At 34.7% G+C, this 22795-nt stretch overlaps 1 protein-coding gene across 5 annotated transcripts in view; it reads left to right on the top strand.

Moving 5' to 3' along the window:
- KMT2E (lysine methyltransferase 2E (inactive)) overlaps positions 1-22795 on the top strand; it is a 100154-nt gene that overhangs the window by 52200 nt on the left and 25159 nt on the right. For 4 of the 5 annotated variants that reach the window (XM_082399697.1, XM_082399698.1, XM_082399696.1 and 1 more), the window contains 8 exons: positions 5951-6009; positions 6919-7091; positions 10669-10707; positions 15426-15656; positions 15775-15905; positions 17232-17349; positions 18368-18477; positions 21876-22140. In XM_082399697.1, the coding sequence (XP_082255823.1) occupies positions 5951-6009; positions 6919-7091; positions 10669-10707; positions 15426-15656; positions 15775-15905; positions 17232-17349; positions 18368-18477; positions 21876-22140 (1126 nt within the window). The remainder of the gene's footprint in view (positions 1-5950; positions 6010-6918; positions 7092-10668; positions 10708-15425; positions 15657-15774; positions 15906-17231; positions 17350-18367; positions 18478-21875; positions 22141-22795) is intronic. The other variant, XM_082399699.1, reaches the window with a different exon arrangement.

Genomic DNA, 22795 nt, shown 5'->3' with positions numbered 1-22795 from the left:
GCTTCAGTAGTTGCAGCACATGGGCTCAGTAGTTGCGGCATACGGGCCCTAGAGCACATGGGCTTCAGTAGTTGCGGTGTGTGGGCTCAGTAGTTGTGGCGCGCAGGCTCAGTAGCTCAGTAGTTGTGGCTTGCAGGCTCTAGAGTGCAGGCTCAGTAGTTGTGGCGCATGGGCTTAGTTGCTCTATGGCATGTGGGATCTTCCCATATCAGGGATCGAACCCGTGTCCCCTGCATTGGCAGGCAGATTCTTAACCACTGTGCCACCAGGGAAGTCCCCCTGTTATCCTTATTTATGTTCAAATTTTGTCCCATTTTTGGTCAATGGGAACCACTTCGAGTTGGCTTTGCAGTCCTTTTGACAATACCCTAGTAGTACTTGCTAGCTTTATGCAATCTAATACGACAAGATGTCTCGGGCTTATCTTATACTTCTGTGCCCCATGCTCAGAATTGGTTTTCAAGACCAGAATCTGAGAGCTAGTAATGCTCCTTCCTCCGGAACTACTCAACGTTGCTAGGTCTTTTTAGTAGACGAACCTAGTCTACTGTAAGTTTTGTCTGTTTGTTTATTTTTAAGATAAAATACATGAGTTTATACAGATAATAGCAATTTAAATTTAGGAATACAGTTGACCTTTGAACAACATAGGTTTGAACTGTGCATGTCCACTTATGCATGGAATTTTTTCAATAGTAAATACTACAGAACTACATACTCTGCATTTCGGCACCCCAGCCCTCACATTGTTCAGAGGTCAACTGTACAAGGTTTTCATTTAACTGTTTCTGTATTCCATCTGTGTCTCTTTTTATCCTTGTTCTCAACAACACATACAGCAGTGTAATTAGAGTATCATGTAATTTGCTCAACTGCTTAATCCCATAGAAGAATGTAACAGTCTCAAGAGTAACAGTATCAACAATAGCACCTGTAACAATATGATTATGTAGAACAGCTTAGAACTTTTTTTTCCTGTAAGGTATTTTCTACAGGGATGTATAGTTAATTTTTTGTGTTTAAAGTCTCTTGAAAGAATTTTATTGTGTGGTTATAACACCAACTGGGTACACACTTCTGGCTTAGGTTATTAGTTTTATTTTATTTTTTATTTTTTTAATAAATTTATTTATTTTATTTACTTATTTTTGGCTGCGTTGGGTCTTCGTTGCTGCGTGCGGGCTTTCTCTAGTTGCGGTGAGCGGGGGCTACTCTTAGTTGCGGTGCATGGCCTTCTCATTGCGATGGCTTCTCTTGTTGCGGAGCACGGGCTCTAGGGCACACGGGCTTCAGTAGTTGCAGCACACGGGCTCAGTAGTTGTGGCTCAGAGACTCTAGAGCGCAGGCTTAGTAGTTGTGGCATACAAGCTTAGTTGCTCCACGGCATGTAGTATCTTCCGGGACCAGGGCTCGAACCCTGCATTGGCAGGCGGATTCTTAACCCCTGCACCACCAGGGAAGCCCTAGTTTTATTTTTGATGTTTTAAAAATTAAACTTTTGAAGTAATGTGGGTTTGCATGCATTTGTGAAATAATACAGAGATCCTGCGTATCCTTTATTCAGTTTCTCCCAGTGGTAACATCTTGCAAAACTGTTAATACAATATCACAGCCAGAATATTGACATTGGTATAGTCAAGCTACAAAACATTTCAATCACAAAGATCCCTCATGTTGCCTTTTCTAGCCATACCTACCTCCCACCTCTTACCCCTCCCATCCCTGACCTTTGGCAACCACTAAATCTATACTCCATTTCAATAATTCTGTCATTCCAAGAATGTTACATAAATGGAATCACACAGTATGTGACCTTTTGGGATTGGCTTATTTTTACTGAGCATAATTCCCTGGAAAGCCAGCTAATTTGTGGCATATATCAGTATTTCACTTTTTTCTATTTTTAAGTAGTGTTATGTGGTATATATGTACCAGAGTTTGTTTAACCACTCACCTTCTGAAGGACATTTGGGTCATTTCCACTTTTTGGCTATTACAAATAAAGTTGCTCTGAACATTTGTATACAGGTTTTGGTGTAAACCTAAGTTTTGTTTTCTCTGGGATAAGTGCCCAAGAGTGCAATTGCTTGGTCATATGGTAATTAGTTGCATGTTCAGTTTTATAAGAAATTGTCAAATTATTTTGCAGAGTAGTTGTATCATTTTTCATTCCTACCAGAAATGGATGAGTAATACAGCAATTTTATTTTTAAGGATTGCTTTTTGTACTTCATTTTTATAATTATATGCTTGTTTAATTATGTAAGAAGTAGTCACATAATTCTAAAGTCAAATATTTAAAACAAGGTACATTCAAATAAGTCTAACATATACGACCCCTGTTCCTTCCACTTTGGAAGTAACAATTTTTAAAAAATTGATTATTCCTTCCATTGTTTGTTATATGTTTGTTATATTAGAAACAGATATGCACCTGTATATATTTGTATTCCCCTCCTTACTTAGATAAGCAGTAGTATATTATGTAGAGTTTTTGCCACATTAGTTCTTTGTCTTAAAAATATATCCTGAAGATCACTTCATAGTAGTAATATAGAGATTGACTCATTTCTTTCTGTAGCTTCAAGGTGCTCCATCTTTTTCATGTACTATAGTTTAGTCAGCCCTTTGAGTGGACATTTGAGTTGTTTCCAGTCTTGTGTAATTGCAAGTGGAAGTGGGATTGTTCAGTAAAAGGGTAAATGTATATATCAAATTTTGTCATATATTGCCAAATTCCCCTCCAGTAGCAGCTGTCCAGTTTTGAATTCCCACCAGTCATGGAATGACTGTTTTCCCCAGCCTCACAGTAGAGTTTTTGATGGACTTGGATTTTTGCTGGTTTAACTAGGTGAGAAATGGTAATCTCAGTGTTTTATTGATACTTTTCATTTGTTTATTATGAGTGAGGTTTTTCCGTTTTTTCTTTTTTATTGGAGTATAATTGCCGTACAATGTGTTAGTTTCTGCTGTACAGTAAAGTGAATCAGCTATATGTATACATATATCCCCTCCCTCTTGGACCTCCCTCCCACCGCACCCCCCCATCCCACCCATCTAGGTCATCACAGAGCACCGAGCCGAGCTTCCTGTGCTTTATAGCAGGTTCCCACTGGCTATCTGTTTTACGCATGGTAATGTATATATGTCAATCCTAATCTCCCAGTTCATCCCACCCTCCCCTTCCCCCCCGCCGTGTCCACTTGTCCGTTCTCTACGTTTGCGTCTCTATTCTTGCCCTGGAAGTAGGTTCATCTCTACCATTTTTCTAGATCCCACATATATGCATTAATGTATGATATTTGTTTTTCTGACTTACTTTTCTCTGTATGACAGACTCTAGGTCCATCCACATCTCTACAAATGACCCAATTTCATTCCTTTTTATAGCTAAGTAATATTCCATTGTATATATGTAACACATCTTCTTTATCCATTCATCTACTCTTAGACATTTAGGTTGTTTCCATATCCTAGCTATTGTAAATAGTGCTGCAGTGAATATTGGGGTTCATGTGTTCTTTTGAATTACGGTTTTCTCAGGGTACATGACCAGTAGTGGGATTGCTGGGTCATATGATAGTTCTATTTTTATTTTTTTAAGGAACCTCCATACTGTTCTCCATAGTGGCTGTATCAATTTACATTCCCACCAACAGGGCAAGAGGGTTCCCTTTTCTCCACACCCTCTCCAGCATTTATTGTTTGTAGGCTTTTTGATGATGGCCATTCTGACTGGTGAGAGGTGATACCTCATTGTAGTTTTGATTTGCATTTCTCCAATAATTAGTGATGTTGAGCATCTTTTCATGTGCCTCTTGGCCATCTGTATGTCTTCTTTGGAGAGATGTCTATTTAGGTTGTCCACCCATTTTTTGATTGGGTTGTTAGTTTTTTTTTTTATATTAAGCTTCATGAGCTGTTTGTTTATTTCGGTGATTAATCCCCTGTTGGTTGCTTTGTTTGCAAATATTTTCTCCCATTCTGAGGGTTGTCTTTTTGGTTTGTTTATGGTTTCCTTTGCTGTGCAAAAGCTTTTAAGTTTCATTAGGTCCCATTTGTTTACTTTTGTTTTTATCTTCATTACTGTAGGAGGTGGGTCAAAAAAATCTTGCTGTGGTTTATGTCAAAGAGTGTTTTTCCTATGTTTTCCTCTAAAAGTTTTATAGTGTCCGGTCTTACATTTAGGTCTTTAATCCATTTTGAGTTTATTTTTGTGTATGGTGTTAGGGAGTGTTCTAATTTCATTCTTTTACATGTAGCTGTCCAGTTTTCCCAGCACCACTTATTGAAGAGGCTGTCTTGTCTCCATTGTATAGTCTTGCTTCCTTTGTCATAGGTTAGGTGACCATAGGTGCATGGGTTTATCTCTGGGCTTTCTATCCTGTTCCATTGATCTATATGTCTGTTTTTGTGCTAGTACCATGCTGTCTTGATTACTGTAGCTTTGTAGTATAGTTTGAAGTCGGGGAGTCTGATTCCTTCAGCTCCGTTTTTCTTTCTCAAGATTGCTTTGGCTATTCGGGGTCTTTTGTGTTTCCATACAGATTGTAAAATTTTTTGTTCTAATTCTGTGAAGAATGCCATTGGTAATTTGATAGGGATTGTATTGAATCTGTTGGTTGCTTTGGGTAGTATAGTCATTTTCACAATATTGATTCTTCCAATCCAGGAACATGGTATATTTCTCCCATCTGTTTGTGTCATCTTTGATTTCTTTCTTGAGTTTTTTATAGTTTTCTGAGTACAGGTCTTTTGCCTCCTTAGGTAGGTTTATTCCTAGGTATTTTATTCTTTTCGTTGCAGTAAATGGGATTGTTTCCTTAATTTCTCTTTCTGATCTTGCGTTGTTAGTGTATAGGAATGCAAGAGATTTCTGTGCATTAATTTTGTATCCTGCAACTTTACCAAATTCATTGATGAGCTCTAGTAGTTTTCTGATGGCATCTTTAGGATTTTCTGTGTATTGTATCATGTCATCTGCAAACAGTGACAGTTTTACTTCTTCTTTTCCAATTTGGATTTCTTTTCTTTTTCTTCTCTGATTGCTGTGGCTAGGACTTCCAAAACTATGTTGAATAAGAGTGGTGAGAGTGGACATCCTTGTATGAGTGAGGTTTTTCTTTGATTTTGTTTCACTTTATAATAGTTACTAGCCTTTTTACAGATAGTTGGGTTTTTTTTAACATATTAAAATCTTTTCTTTTTAATCATGGGGTAAATATCTGCTGATTTTCAGAAAGCGTTGCTTAAAAACTGACCATTAGGGAGGACAGTCACTTGAGTGATATCTGCTTATTGTTCTGTGATAACTAGAATTATCAGTGATGCTAGGATAGTTTTATGTCCTACTAGATATTAAGGCAAGTCTTATTACTGAGTAGTAGGTATTTCAGTCTAAAGCTCTTATTCTCCCATCTCAGCTCCCATCTAAGAACTATATCTAGTTATTTGACGTTTAGACTAATAAGTTTAGACAGTGAAAACGCTTTTGGGGCAGAGAGGGGGGCAAGTAAACAGTTACTATGGATGATGTACTTCATGAGTGGAGGCTGGGGGAGGTTAATGAAATATTTTGCTTAATTGTTAAATGTTTAGTGTTTATTATTTCAAAATTGGAAATAATTTAGGCAAATAGTAATAATGCAATAATTACGCTAACATTTTCCCCCAGACTTTTTGCTTTTTTCAGTTTGGAAAAAAAAAGTACTAGTTTCCAAAGTAAAAAATGATTTTCTTAACACAACAGAGTCACTTAACTGGCATCTACTGCTAATTATGCTAGATCAAATCTAAACTGTAAGGCAAGTGATAGTACATATATTTTATACTGTTCATTTTTCAATAAGAACATTAGAGAAATTATAAAGTTTATCACATTTAAAACAGATCTGCTTTATATCTAAATTTATGAAAGTTTATAAATAATCATGTTAATATTTTAATATAGGAGTTTGGATAAAGAGAGGGCGGTGCTACTACAACGCCGGAAAAGGGAAAATATGTCAGGTGGGTGAAAAGGATCTATACTAAATTAACTTTAGTATGATTGAGAGAATAAGTGGCCTGCATATTTTTTAGTCAGATGTAAACTCCTTGCTAATTAACGTTGATTGTGTATATAATTTACAATCTCAAGTGTAGATTTTAAATACTCTTTTTTACAGATTTTATAGAACAATAATGTATTTATTTTAGGAAATACGGAAAATAAATAAAAATCTAAAATCATCTGTATTTTCTTGCACATAGGTAACCTATTGGTTTAAAGAAGTAAAATATGTTTGCTCTTTTGAAAGATGGTGATCCGTTTGTTGATCATGTGGAATAGTGTTTATTTCATTTTTAGGAACAGGATTTGAAGTTGTAACATATGCTAAACTTTCACTTTGGCTTATAAAACATGTTGCCACCAATACAACTGGTTTTGAATAACCATAGTTTATTGAACTGTTTGATGGACATTTGGGGTGTTTCCAGTGTTTTTGTTATTACAAATAGTAACGTCGTGAAACCCTCTTGGATGAGGGTTTTTTTGTACTTTTCCCATTTTATCTGTGGATAGATCCCTAGAAATGGGGTTGCTGGGTGAAGAGGGTAAGAGTATATAGAATTCTGCTAGATACAGCTAAATTCCCCTTCATAGAGAATTTTGAATTTCCACTGGCTATGTTTGTAAGTGTCTGTTTCCCACAGTCACACCACATGAGTGTGTTGTCAGATTTTGTATCCTTTCTAGTTTAACATATGAGAAATGTATTTGCAGTTTGCATTTAAATGTGTCTTACTGAGTGAGGAAGTGAAAAAAAAAAGTTTATTCTTCAGAAAGATGGAATAATAGCTTGTCATGTGGAATGCTGTTTTATTGTTTGAAGGAGAAGTATTACTTGTGCAATAATTTTTATTTTGCCTTTGAAGATGGTGATACCAGTGCAACTGAGAGTGGTGATGAGGTTCCTGTGGAATTATATACTGCATTTCAGCATACCCCAACATCGATTACTTTAACTGCTTCAAGAGTTTCCAAGGTTAATGATAAAAGAAGGAAAAAAAGTGGAGAGAAAGAACAAAACATTTCAAAATGTAAAAAAGTAAGTTTTTCCTATTTTGAAGATGAGTAGATAGGAAGTGGTAGGAGTAATGGATAGTAGCTAGAGAAGGTAGCAGGATCTAAGCTTAATCAAACTCATTTAAAATTTTTAATGTGTTTTAAAGATTGAAATGGAGTAGAGAAAAATGTTTGCAAACTGCTTTAAATCATCACTCTGATGAGACTAGTCATAGAAATGCAAAATCTAAAATAAGATTTAGTGAAGGTTGTTGTTTTAGAAAACAGAAATAACAGTTCTAAATTTTTAATAGCTTATAAACAGGTAGAGGAGCATATAATGATTGTGAATGGTTGTTTATAGCTGTTTGTCTCTGAATCATATTTAATCATTTTAATAAGGCTCCACATTTGTTGAATTTCTTACTATCTAGATTTTTCTCACTTAAATTTTTGTATTAAAATATCACCAGGATATGATGGCAGAAAACTATTTATAAGCCACTTTTTTATAAATTTGTTATAATTGCTAATGAAGTTTTTTGTCATGTAAGGTAAAAGATACTTTCCATGACTATGTATTTATGAAAGAGTGAAATTATACCTAGGTATAAAATCTTTTTTTTTTTTTTTTTTGAGTAATTCTTCATGATATTATTTGGTTATTTAATAGGCAGCATGTACTTTTTTTTTTTTTTTTTACATTTAATTAATTAATTTTGGGGGCTGCATTGGGTCTTGGTTGCTGCGTGCAGGCTTTCTCTAGTTGCGGCGAGCGGGGGCTACTCTTCATTGTGGTGCGCAGGCTTCTCACTGTGGTGGCTTCTCTTGTTGTGGAGCACAGGCTCTAGGTGCGTGGGCTCAGTAGTTGTGGCTTGTGGCCTCTAGAGCACAGGCTCAGTAGTTGTGGCGCATGGGCTTAGTTGCTCCGCGGCGTGTGGGATCTTCCCGGACCAGTCGGATTCTTAACCACTGTGCCACCAGGAAAGTCCGGCAGCATGTACTTTTAAATACATTTTTCATTTTCTAATTTCACCTCCCTGTTTAAAATAAGTCGTGATTCTGGCAGTCTTCAAATATGTGTCTCTCTCTAATTTTGCTATTCTTCTCCCTGTATTTTATTCAGTCTGGACAACTATTACCAAATTCTACCTCTGATTTCTGATATGTTATCTTTACTTAAGCTGTTCCCTTCATTGTTTAGAATATTCTCTTCTCCATCTTTATCTTTTAAACTCCTACTCTACTTTGAGGCCCATCTAAAGCACTACTTTTTTCGATGAAATTTGCTATGATGATCTTTCTTTGCATTTCATCATGGCACTTGAACCTATTATTACAGCACTTAAGCACATTTTGCTTTATTTTATTGTTATTTTCCTCATCTCAGATTGTAATTTATGCAGAGAAAGTGATTGTCTGTTAAGTGCTTTTTACAGTTTAGGAAGTCATGTTTAGGTATTGACCTAATTTTTTCGTCTACTGCTTTCCAATTATGCCTTCTTTGTTTACTGTATAAAAGTTACTTGGAAACGTTATCCTTGTGTAGTTCTATTTTTAGGTCATCTAGATTTACAAATCTACTTTTTTAATAAAACATAGATTTTGCATTTTCTCTGGCTGGAATGACTTTTGGCTATTTAAAATGAATCAGTTCTGTCTTGGAGCACATCTTATTTGTTTCAGAATATTGTTGTATATTTAAAAAGAGAATTTTTTCTCTCATGTTAAGTTAGTAATACTTGATAAGGATTAGAAAAAATAATCTAGGAACTGGGCATAAAAGATTTAGTTTGCTTTACTGTTAAGTTTTTACTATTATTTGGGGGCAATATGTAGTTAAAAATATATAGCAAAAGGATATATCTAAGTTTGCTTTTTATTCAGCCTGTTGTTATGGCTAACTGTTAAACATGTGAATGGAGTTAACAATAGACATTCTGGACAGATGTCATTTAAAAAATACTCATAAAACCCTATTAAGGTATTGTTGGTTGGTGTTTTAGCAATTCAGGGCTTTGGCATGAAGCGTTAACACTGTTAAACACATGGATTGTGTATTGTGACCCATATATTAGGATTTTAAATTTTTTTAAATTTTTTAAATTTTCTAATTTTACTTGAGAAGAATTTTTCAAACTTGATATTAATTTTTTCATAAAACTATGGTCAGCACATATTACTTACTTATGAATGTTCTGTTTTTCTTTCAATGTTTCCTCTGTAAACCAAACTTGCATCTTCTTTCATCATAGTTCAAATTCTTCTTTTGTTTCAGCAGCACAGCCATTATCCAGGTTTAAAAATCTTTAAGTCATCTTTAGTCTTTGACATTCAGATTTATTGTCAAAAGCACTATTGATTTTTCCTTGGGAACGTCTCTTCAATATATTGTTATTTTTCTTCCTTTTTGCTTCTGTAAACCCAGTCTATGCCCTCATTACCTCTTGGGAGTACAGTAATATCTTCTTTAATTTCTCCAACTTTATCCTCTTTCTACTTTAGTCCATTCTGCATTTGGTTCTGACATTTTCTGTAAATATCGTTTTTATATCCCTTCTCTGCTCAGAGGTGTTTCATGGATTCCTCCATCATAGTGAAGAACATACGGTATTTAAGTCAGAATCTTAAAATGCGACTTTTTAAATAAGGCTTTCATGACCTACTTTTACATTTTTTTTTTAGCCAGTCTACGTCATAAGTATTTTCAGTAGGTAACAAGTGCGGTATATTAGTTTTTCTTTGAATGCAACATATTTCTTCCTATTGCGTGCCTTCTTTCATATTTCTTTAGTACCAGAATTGTATTTCTTTCAGTTGTCCACCTGTCTGAACATATCTATTCTCCGTAGTCCTGGCTCTTTTTCTGTGTTTTACGTGAAGGTTCTTTGCTGCTGCTGCTGCTTCTCCTTCTCCTCCTCCTCCTCCTCTTTTTAATAAAACTTGCTGTCTTCCAACGTATAGTCTGCACACAAATTTGGAACTTAAATAAATTAGGAACTATATTGCTTACTCTAGGTTTAGTGTTCATAAGTCTCTCGAAATAGAGTTTACACTTGGGGAGTGGAGTGGTGAAGTAAGTCTTAAATAACACTTTAGGACTTGGCAGATTAGAGAGCTCCCATTCAATATTTAGTGAGTAAGTACAGTTCTTTTCACCACAGTGCTTATAATTTGAGTCCCTACTAGTAAGTGCTCAAATATTACTCGCTAGTTGACTTAGAAATTAAAGTAATAAAATTATTTTAACCCACCCCAAAACTTGGCTCATGACTTAAAACTACTGCAGTAGTTTTAATACCTTCCAACTTTTATCAAATATTTTTCCATGATTGTAATATTGAGCACACAGAAAATTTAGAAATTTTCTTAGCATTGTATCTTATACATATTTTCATGTTATTTTCATGTTATTACATAGTCTGTATTTATTTTTAATAGTAGTATAGTGTTCTAGTAGATGACTTTACTTCAACATTCCCCTAGTTCTGGCTATATTGGTTATTACCATATTTTGTGTTATTTATGCGACTTCAATAAAAAGCTTGAGTGAACTCATTTTTAAATACTAATTATATCCAGTTTTTAAAAAACTAACTCAGAATTCCATGTTATTTCAGGCCTTTCGTGAAGGATCTAGGAAATCATCAAGAGTTAAGGTAAACACATTAAATTTAAGCCCTTATCAGTTGTCAAATATCTAGGAATTTACTAAGTGGTTGCTTGTTCATAATAAAGTAAATTATGCTGTCTTCATTCTGTGTCATTTTATTGCTTATTATCTTTACCAGAAGTGGGACCATAGAGAATTATAATTGGGTTAATATACTACTCTTGGAGTTTATTAACACTGTTAAAACATTAAACAAAAGGAGATATATAAGTAATTTCTAATAGTAAAATTTCTAATACTAAAATTAAAAATTTTCCTTTATCATTGTATTCCGTGTCTCCAGTACCACTAGTATTCTAGACATAGAAATGCGAAATAATATTTGGAATTTGAAATTTTGCTCTTTTGCAGAGTTGGAATTCTAGTGATTTAGTCGTCAGTAGTTATAAAATGTTATAAAATCACCATAGATTCACCGTGTAAGTACGGACGAGTCACTTGTGCCTTAAATTAATTAGAATACATCCTCAATGTTGTAGATGCCAAGATTGCTGACAGAAGCAAGCCCCCCCCAGCTCTGCCTCCCCTTAAAAGATAGGTTTCTGTTGGATCACGGAGGTCAACTATACAGTGTTACTCTAACTTTCTAGGTTAGGTAGTAAAGGAGAATGAGTATCTCAAGTTGCCAGATATTAAAATAGGATGTGGGAAGCGTGTTAGAAGACATCTGTTGTCCCCATAGTATAAAGTGTAATAATTATTAATTATTCCACATTCCTGGAAACAGATCATTAAGCAGCTGTCCAATGATTATTCTTGCATAGTTTTGGAACTCTTTCTTAAGAATGTTAATACATGGTGTCACTCAGCATACTGCAAGTCCAAAGTCTTATAAAATGTTCTGTGTATGTTAAAGTTGGGGGTTTTATATTTACTATATTAAACTTGTATTTATGGGATTTTCTCTGACACCAGAATGAAGAGGTCTGGAAAAGGGTTTTTTATTAAGCTGTTGGAACTATTGATACTGCAGTGGTTTTCCTTTTTTCCCATTTTATCTAATCTGAATAGCAGGCTTAATGAGGAAGGAGCATCTTTTACTTAACTGAAATATTTTCATTTATTACGTAAAGAAGTGACTAAGGAATTAAAATTTGAAAAATGCTTTGTTCATCTTTGAAAATTTTTTCTTTAACTTGAATATGTCTTTAAGATCATTACATTTCTAATAAATAATTCTGTCATATTAAAAAGGCTCAAGAGATATAGAAGAGCTGTATTGAAGTGAAACCAAGTTAGTAGAGGATTTTTTTTGTTGGGGGGGAAGGAGAGCAAAAAAGAAAAAAAAACTGAGTAGATTTCTTTAATAAAGCTGATGAAAACCTTAATATGTAGTGTCATATAGGAGAAAGACAAATACTGTATATTATCACTTATATGTGGAATCTAAACAATAAAACAAATGAATAAATAGAATAGAAACAGACTCACAGATACAGAGAACAAACTAGTAGTTACCAGTGGGGGAAGAGGGGACAAGGGCAAGATGGGGTTAGGGGATTAAGAGGTAGAAACTACTATGTATAGAATAAATAAGCTACAAGGATAATAATAATAAGCAAAGGGAATATAGCCAATATTTTATAATCACTTTAAATGAAGTATGATCAATAAAAAATTTTGAATCACTATGTTGTACACCTGAAACTAATATAATATTGTAAATCAATTATACCTCAGTATATAAATAAATAAATAATGGGGGTAGTAAAAAAAGTGATTGTAAACTTTTGTGTCTGTATATAGTATTTGAAAAACATTTTTGTATTATATAAGCCATATTCACTATAGAAAATTCTGAAAAATAAAGAATAAAAATAAATAAAGGCCAAACAATATGTGATGTTTCATATTTGTATAAAAATCTGTTCTTTATCAAGTGGTCATTATAATGTAGAATATATAATTCCATAAAAGATCAATTGGTAAAAGAAACCTACCCCTATCAAATAGTTGAGCAACTTAATATAGTTTGTTTCATTATAGAAAAGAATACTTTTTGTAATAAAGATTAGTTACTTATATGGAAGGTGGACTGATGGTAAATTTTAGTAAGTGTTACCATACACACGTACATGTCTAACAGCATATATAAGAATTTTCATGAAATCTATATGTGATTTTAAAATTTCACAGTTATGGTAGGTTGTACACATCATAGAAATAATCTATCTTCTCATAAAGGTGTTCCGTTCTGTAGAAAAATTGATGAACAACATTTGCAAACAACTAAATTGAAACTTCTTGTGTTAAATCCGTTATAAATTTGAATTATGCTATCGATAAGATATATGTTTTTGTTATCTGCATTAATTGATTTTCGTCCTAAGACTGCAAATAATTAATTGAGGGAGTCCAGGCTTTAATAAACTTTTTAACTGTGTGGTAATTATGCCTTTCTATAAATTGCATTCCAATGAGAAAAGGTTTCCCTTTTTGTTTCCTAAAACCTATTGAGAGGTGGTAACTTTTCACTGCTTGGCATTTAGCATTCTTTTTCTTTTTTTTTTTTTTTTAATTTTTATTAGAGTATTGTTGATTTACAATGTTATGTTAGTTTCTGCTATACAGCAAAGTGAATCAGTTATACATACACATATATCCACTCTTTTTTAGATTCTTTTCCCATATAAGTCATTACAGAGTACTGAGTAGAGTTCCCTGTGCTATACAGTAGGTCCTTATTAGTTATCTATTTTATATATAGTAGTGTGTATATGTCAATCCCAATGTCCCAATTTATCCCTCCCCCCTTTCCCCCTTGGTAACCAAACCATAAGTTTGTTTTCTGCATCTGTGACTCTATTTCTGTTTTGTAAATTAGTTCATTTGTACCATTGTTTTAGATTCCACATAACAAGCAATATCATATGACATTTGTCTTTCTCTCTTTGACTTACTTCACTCAGTCTGACAATCTCTAGATCCATCCATGTTGCTGCAAATGGCATTATTTTGTTCTTTCTATGGCTGAGTAATATTCCACTGTATGTATGTACCACATCTTCTTTATCCATTCATCCATCGATGGACATTTAGGTTGTCCATGTCCTGGCTATTGTATATAGTGCTGCAGTGAACAATGGGGTGCATGTATCTTTTCGAATTATGGTTTTCTGAGGACGTATGCCCAGGAGTAGGATTGCTGGATCATGTGGTAGCTCTGTTTTCAGGTTTTGTTTTGTTTTGTTTTTTAATTATTTATTTATTTATTTTTGGCTGTGTTGGGTCTTCGTTTCTGTGTGAGGGCTTTCTCTAGTTGCGGCGAGCGGGGGCCACTCTTCATCGCGGTGCGCGGGCCTCTCACTATCGTGGCCTCTCTTGTTGCGGAGCACAGGCTCCAGACGCGCAGGCTCAGCAGTTGTGGCTCACGGGCCTAGTTGCTCCGCAGCATGTGGGATCCTCCCGTACCAGGGCTCGAACCCGTGTCCCCTGCATTGGCAGGCAGATTCTCAACCACTGCGCCACCAGGGAAGCCCCCTATTTTCAGTTTTTTAAGGAACCTCCATACTGTTCTCCATAGTGGCTGTACCAATTTACATTCCCACCAACAGTATAGGAGGATTCCCTTTTCTCCAAACCCTCTCCAGCATTTATTGTTTGTAGATTTTTTGATGATGGCCACTCTGACCAGTGTGAGGTGATGCCTCATTGTAGTTTTGATTTGCATTTCTCTAATAATTAGTGATGTTGAGCATCTTTTCATGCACTTTTTGGCCATCTGTATGTCTTCTTTGGAGAAATGTCTATTTAGATCTTCTGCCCATTTTTTGATTGGGTTGTTTGTTTTTTTGATATTGAGCTGCATGAGCTGTTTGTATACTTTGGAGGTTAATCCCTTGTTGGTCACTTTGTTTGCAAATATTTTCTCCCATTCTGTAGGTTGTCTTTTCGTTTTGTTTATGGTTTCCTTTGGTGTGCAAAAGTTTTTAAGTTTAATTAGGTCCCATTTGTTTTTGTTTTTATTTTCATTAGTCTAAGAGATGGATCAAAAAACATCTTGCTGCATTTTGGCATTTAGCAATCTTATCTTACAGATTTTAATAGGGGGTATGAGGAGGAGCAAGCACTTAAGCTTAAGGTCTTTATTTTGTGAGACATTTTATTCTCATGCTGAATTTATCATGTGGACAGTTGATTATAGATCTTGGAATTATACAAAATTAAGATATCAAAGTATATTTTTATTATAAAACATGTTAAAAGTTGAAGTATTATATCAGAAAATAAGTTTATACTTAATATGCAGTATGTATAGTTTACATAATAATTGCAAATTTATTCTGGTTAAATAGAACTGTGAGTACAGAGTAGATATTGGCAGTCTCAAAAAAATTATTATACGCTATCTTTTTTTAACCATTAGCTGACAGTGACTCCAAAGTTTTGGCTATTTTCAGTTTTATTGAAAGCCCCCATTTGGCTACAGTAGTGAAGCTTAAATTTCTGCTATTCAGCTTAACTCTGCTTCCTTCAGTTTTCCAACTCGTGTGTCTGGCCTCAGTATAAAAATGTATTAAGCTGCTCACTTATGGTCTTTTTTTTTTTTTTTTTCCTAGTAGGACCAACTTAGCCTATCATTATTTCTGGTTTATATTATATTCTTTTATATAGATTGTCATATTTTGTGTGTGTGTGTGTGTGTGTGTGTGTGTGTAAATACTTAAAATCCAGATATTAATGCTTAGTTTGCTATGATTTTAGGGCTCAGCTCCAGAGATTGATCCTTCATCTGATGGTTCAAATTTTGGATGGGAGACAAAAATCAAAGCATGGATGGATCGATATGAAGAGGCAAATAATAACCAATATAGTGAGGGTGTTCAGAGGGAGGCACAAAGAATAGCCCTGAGACTGGGCAACGGAAATGACAAAAAAGAGATAAATAAATCAGATTTGAATACCAATAATTTGATCTTCAAACCTCCTGTAGAGGTAAATATATCATTTGCCAAGAGATGATAAAACAAAAACCTTTTTCTACTGTATATCTTAAGTACTTAGACTGAAAGCAGTCTGGTTTTAGTTAATCTCAACTTTTCTCTGATTGTAGAGCCATATACAAAAAAATAAGAAAATTCTGAAATCTGCAAAAGATTTGCCTCCTGATGCACTTATCATTGAATACAGAGGGAAGTTTATGTTAAGAGAACAGTTTGAAGCAAATGGATATTTCTTTAAGAGGTATATTCATTTATTTCTCCATGTTAGTTTTCTTTAGTTAAGTATTGAATTTTTGGCTATTTTAAGCACAAAGCTATTGTTTATGTGTATTTTGTTTTCTAAGAGATTATTTTAATATTTAAAACTGTAGATGCAGATATATTCCTTAGTCTCTTTTTTTTAAATTTATTTTTGGCTGTGTTGGGTCTTCATTGCTATGTGTGGGTTTTCTCTAGTTGTGGCAAGCAGGGGCTACTCTTTGTTGCTATGTGCGGGCGTCTCATTGCGGTGGCTTCTCTTTTTGCGGAGCACGGGCTCTAGGCATGAGGGCTTCAGTAGTTGTGGCTCGTGGGCTCAGTAGTTGTGGCTCATGGGCTCTAGAGCACAGGCTCAGTTGTGGCACATGGGCTTAGTTGCTCCGCGGCATGTGGGATCTTCCTGGACCAGGGATCGAACCCATGTCCCCTGCATTAGCAGGCAGCTTCTTAACCACTGCGCCACCAGGGAAGTCCCTATTCCTTAGTCTCTTACCCACCCCTATCTTGCTGACACTCCTAAAACAATCTACTTCAAAGATAAACTGTAGCAGTAGGTGGACATTAATGAAAAACTCTGATTACCTGAGATTATAAGGAACCCTTTCCATCTAGGACCTTTCCTAATTCCTTATAATTGCTAGAAGCTGCAAAGACCACTGGTGACCACGTCCTTCTTTTATCAGAGGATGTTAGATTTGGTCTTACATTATTGTCACCACTTTCAACTCCGACTTTCTTGGTACCGGAAGGACTTTGGAGCCCTCTTGTATCGCTTGTGATTTTGGGGGTGGGAATTGATGTGACCTTGTGATAGCCATCGCTTCCCTGAGGTCTAGAAATACGTTTACATCTCTAGGGAAGTAACATTCTCAGCCTGTATACTATAATTATTTAAAATATTTCGTATTGTTTATAACTGAGTTACTTAAGTTATGAAAGGCATACAAGAATCTTTCCCTTTCGTTTAGCAGATTTGATCTGAAACAGTGCTGTAAACCAAACACGTAAATGCACTGATAGGAACTTTAATGGCATCTCATTATGAATCCTTATGTAACGGCAGTAGTCACTCCCTTTTTATCGTTCTTTGTAAATTTGAATTCCCACCTGAATTAATTACCTTTGGTTTAGGTAAGGTTATAGGAGCAGGTAAAAATCTTATTAGCATGAATTAGCCTAGTGGTTAAGAATGGGTTCTGGTATCAGACTGCGTATATTCAAATCTTGGCCTCCCTACTTAAAATGAGTCTTACAGAAATTTCTTAAATTCAAAATGTTAATAGTTTCTAATACATTTTTTTTTTTGTAGACCATACCCTTTTGTTTTATTCTATTCTAAATTTCATGGTCTAGAAATGTGTGTTGATGCAAGGACTTTTGGGAATGAAGCTCGGTTCATTAGGCGTTCTTGTACACCAAATGCAGAGGTAAGCTTATAGAAATCCTTTGGGGAGGCAGGGGTAGGGAGTGTGTGGAATCTGAGTATTAAGCACAAAAAAGTCTGGTGGCCTAAAACAGACCGCCAGTTTTTAGTTGTTGATGCATTTTATACTGCCCAACATCTTTCCATTACGAAAATTTAGGTGATAACTGGCTGTGAGGTCTCAAGTTACTTTGAGCATTGAAGAAATTGTGATGTTACTTGTAAGAGAAAATACTGGACTTCTCTGTTTATTCTGGAAGCTCTATTTATGAGTCAAATATATACTCTGATTTGATCAAGGTAGATGACAAAGCTGAAAAACTAAAGTAGATTTTATATGTGCTAGTATAAAATTTTTTATAAAATTATGTTTTAGAAGTGGTGTATAAAATAATATTTCTGGTTTTGTTTTTCACATACCAGAATAAATGTTTTCTAGTTATATAATGTTACAGTTAAGAGTGTAGGTTTTGAAGCAAGACTTACAGATTCATGTCTTCTTTTCGACTTACTAGCTTTGTAACCTTGTCTATGCTTCAGTTTTATCTGTAAGAAGATGTTATGTGGACTAAAGGAGTTAATACATGTAGAGTACCTAGAACAGTATATTATCACAGAAAAGTATAGTGTTAAACTATACTTTAACTGTATACTTATAAACTGTACCATTAATGCGTTTCATTAAATCAAAGATGCCATCACTTGTAAAACCCCCAATTTCACAGATTTTAAAAGGGGAAAAAATATGCACCATAGAATTGATGAAATAGAGTTATTTTCTTCTTGATGCTCCTAGAGCCTGCATCAAACTTGCATTGATGTGTACCTCCTTCCCAGTCGATAACCACTGATTTAGGTACAAGTCTTGTAATTAATGGCATATTTTCCATGTTGTATTTGTGAATTACTTTGAAAAGAATAGTTTTCAAAATTGCAAGATGAGATGCTTCTAAAGGTAGAAAATAATTTATAGAGATATATAACTATTTATGGAAATATAAAATTATTCTTTTAACTAACAGGTGAGGCATGAAATTGAGGATGGAACCATACATCTTTACATTTATTCTATACAAAGTATTCCAAAGGGAACTGAAATTACTATTGCCTTTGATTTTGACTATGGGAATTGGTAAGTTCAAGTCTGTAAATATGATACCTGTTGTTTTGAAATAATTCCTTAATGTCCTTATAAAAATGTAGGTATTGTCATTACTTCTTTAGCTTTTTATTTTTATTTACCACTAGGCAATTAAAAATACTTGGAAACAGGCATTCTGATATCAACTTCCATTACAGCATGGTTGCTTTGCTCTTCCAAACTTTTCTTATTATTGTAATATAATGCTCGTAGTATAATAATTAGTAATCCTAATTGAGCAATACTGATCTCGTTTATGTGAGAATTTTTTCCTTCTTTTCTTTCTTGTATTTTAGGTAGAGTGTACAGTTTTACTCATTCAATTAATTTGGTTAATCAGTAGAAATGGATAATTTCACTTATTGCCCCTCAGAAGAAAAGAAGTTGTGCCAAAGTTTCTTTGCAGTATAAATTGAAAGGGTTTGTTGGAGATTGTACGAGGAAACTCTGAGAACTGTTGTTCTGAAACACTAAAGAAGAGTTAATTAACACTAAGAAAAGTTAATTCTGAGTAGAGAAACTGCAATTTAAATTTTAAAAATTTTACTGTAAAAAATAGTAATACAAAAGTCTATGTAGGGAGTTCCCTGGTGGCCTGGTGGTTAGGACTCCGTGCTTTCACTTCTGTGGCCTGAGTTCAATCCGTGGTCAGGGAACTGAGATCCTATGAACCGTGCGGCCAAAAAAAAAAAAAAGAAGTCCATGTGCCTCATTTCCAAATTAAGAAGCAAAACATTATCCATTAAAGGCCCATATGTTTAGCAGCCAGATTGCATCTATCCTTTGTCTTTTACCAGAGATAACTGCCATCTTTAATTTGGTGAGTTTAACATTTTTATGAGTTTAACATTTTTACTCTGTCTGTAGATGTCCTTAAATTGTATTGAGTAGTTTTGTATATTTTAAAAATTTATGGAAATTATAATCTGTATTATTTTGCATTCATCTTTTCTCATTCTTTTGTGAGATTCAGTTCTTTTGTTATGTGTAGCTCTAATTCATTTATTTTCACTGCTGATGGCATTTATCCATTCCACTGTTGGTGGACCTTTAGATTTACAAAAAATGCTGCATGTGTACATGTTCTCTCCATGATAGGGACCTAGAGGTGGAATTGCTGGGTGGTAGAATGTGTACAGCCTCAGTTTTTACCAGACGCGGGTGAATGACCAGTTTATACTCCCATAGCTTTACTTCCTTGCAACACTTCTTTACTGTACTTTAAAAATCGATGTTAATCTGTGTGAGATAGTATCTTTTTATATTTGTAATTACCATTTTCCATGATTATTTTAAGAGCCCAAAGATCCTTTTATATATTCATTTGTCATTTGGATTTCCTCTCTTATGACTTGTCTCATCATCTGTTCATTTTTCTGCTGGGTAGTCTTTTTTTTTAAACCGATGTAGGTGGAGGCACTTCTTTATATATTCTATAATCTTTTGGGTTATAAGGATTTCAGTTCATATCCTCCTGTATTTTATTTTTAAAAGTTTGTGTGGTATCCATTTTACATGCAGACATTTTTAATGTCCATTATGTTTTCTGTCAATGAAATCCCTCTTCCTTCAGTATATGCATCTCTACTTGATTGTTGGAGTCAGATTTATCCTGATAACTAAAGTGTTTCCTTTTTAGCTCTTTCTCCGCCCCCCCACCAAGGTGGAAAATTGAGCATAATAGCTCTTTGCTCATTGCTTTGGGAGACTATTTCCCACAGTGGTTAAAAATATAAGCTTTTTATAATCTGACTCTCTGGTTTCAAATCCTAGCTCAGTCACTTATATTAGTTATGTAACCTTGGACCAATTTCATCATCTCTCTCTGCCTCATTACCTCATTATAATATGAGAAAAATAATACTCACCTAACAGGAATATTTTGAAGATTGAGTTAACACATGTAAAGGGTTTAAAACCGTTCTTGATACAAAATAAGTGCTGAATAAATATTAGCAGTTGTCATCATTATTATTTGCAGTTCTGTTATCCTAAAATCAAAGAAAATATCTAGAAAAAGTTTCCAGCTAGTTTCTATTACTGCCTGATTTGGAGGGGTGAGGGGTAGACCATGGTGTTCGAGTTCTACCCCTGATTCACAGAATTAGACAGTTTGACTTGTAGCTTTCTACCAGTGTTGAAAGTGAATGAGTTAGGAGTATTAGAAACTTGGAAAAGTAAATTATTTTTTATTATGAACAAACATTAAACTACTCAAAACATGCAAAGTGGGAGTCTTCCATTATTGTTTAACTCTGGTTTGGGCATTCAGCCTGTATCCTAGAGTTGAACTGACTCTTGGTGGTAGACAAGAGGGCAGAGAGTTAAGAAATACTGAAGAGCTGAAAAGTGTGGGCTTTGGACTCAGACCTGTATTTGAAGGTCATCCCTACCACTTAATGTGTGACTTTGGACAAGATACTGACCCTCTGAGCTTTAATCTCATCTGTAAAATGGAAGTAATAATTATCACTACTGTGAAGATGAGAGGTAGTGCAGTTATTTTTCAAGCTTCCGTTTATTTGAAAGAGGGAATACCTAAGGGCAAAAGCAAACATGACATTCAGTTTTTTCAAGGTAGCTTTTTAAAGAACCCTGGTTATTGAAATCATTCCTTAAAGTGTAAGGTTTGGTATTTATTGTACCTAGCATTTTTTATTTAGGTCAGATTTAGAGTATTTTATCATATTCTGCATATACACTTTATAGCACTCTGAGGTAACCTGGGGTTTTTGCCTTAATATAAGCCATGGTATCATTTGACTTAAAAAGACTCAGTTTTGGGCTTCCCTGGTGGCGCAGTGGTTGGGAATCCGCCTGCCAATGCAGGGGACGCAGATTCGAGCCCTGGTCTGGGAAGATCCCACATGCCGCGGAGCAACTGGGCCCGTGAGCCACAATTACTGAGCCTGCGCGTCTGGAGCCTGTGCTCTGCAATAAGAGAGGCCGCGATAGTGAGAGGCCCGTGCACCGCGATGGAGAGTGGCCCCTGCTTGCCACAACTAGAGAAAGCCCTTGCACAGAAACGAAGACCCAACGCAGCCAAAAATAAATAAATAAATAAATAAATTTTTTTAAAAAGCTATACTTCAATTTAAAAAAAAAAAAAAAGACTCAGTTTTAATTTATTGGGTTTTTTTCCTTCTGTAACCCATCACTGGTTATCCTTATGATTGAGGGCCCAATCTCTGGTCAGAAATCAACTTCTAATTATTATATTGTTTTTATGAGAATATTTATTTTGTCATAGTTACAAGGAATGAAAATTAGCGAAAACGATTGCTTATAATTAGTAATAGCATACAGTTTTGTGGAGGTGTAGCTTAAAATGGATTAGAAAATATTACAGTCTATATCTTGAACAAATATTTAACTGGTTTTCTTTCCAGTAAGTACAAGGTGGATTGTGCATGCCTCAAAGAAAATCCAGAGTGCCCTGTTCTGAAACGTAGTTCTGAATCCACGGAAAACATCAATAGTGGTTATGAGACCAGAAGGAAGAAAGGAAAAAAAGAAAAGGATATTTCAAAAGAAAAAGATACCCAAAATCAGAATATTACTTTGGATTGTGAAGGGACAGCGAACAAAATGAAGAGCCCGGAAACTAAACAGAGAAAGCTTTCTCCACTGAGACTATCAGTATCAAATAATCAGGTACTGAACTATGCTCTACTGATTCTTGATGAAAGAAGTTAACAGAAGAAAATTAATTTGTCATATTTTATCCCCTTTTTTATATAAAATGGCTTAAACTTTTTAAGTCCATTCTGTTATTTAATGAAGTACTTATAAATGGAAAATACGGGTTCTGCTAGAATTTGTACAATATTTGTTAAACTTTTAAGAAACAGCTCACCCAGCAAATCCTTGTAGAATTGAATACAAGATTTTCCTAAAACTGGGTAATTAAAAAAATTCTTCCAGATGGCACTGTCCTTATGTTTATAATAAATGTTCTTATTTAAAGTCTTAAGCCATATGATTCCTTTCCTTTAATATTTGGGACATAATGAAATCAATTCTATAGGGGTGACATAAGATTTTTGAGAGGAAGTTCTTTTAAAAACACGTAAGATAAATTTGGGGAAAGAGTTTGGCCTGTACTTCTGCTTCACCAGGAAGTATTTTGTTATATGCTCTCTAAACAAATGGAAGTTAGTTAGGAGGGACCTTTTAAATGTGAAGATTAAGTAAGCTTTTATTCGTCTCCGTTGTCTTGTCTTCTAAGGATAGTTTCCCTTAAGTGTTAAATTGAACAAACATTTATTAAGCACTTGGTATTTGTAGGCACTGGGTTTTGTGAAATAAT

This window comes from Balaenoptera borealis (genome assembly GCF_965194805.1).
Source record: "Balaenoptera borealis genome assembly, chromosome: 7".
Lineage (NCBI taxonomy): Eukaryota > Metazoa > Chordata > Mammalia > Artiodactyla > Balaenopteridae > Balaenoptera > Balaenoptera borealis.
Note: the sequence above shows the minus strand (reverse complement) of the source record. Positions and strands in the feature narration are given on the sequence as shown.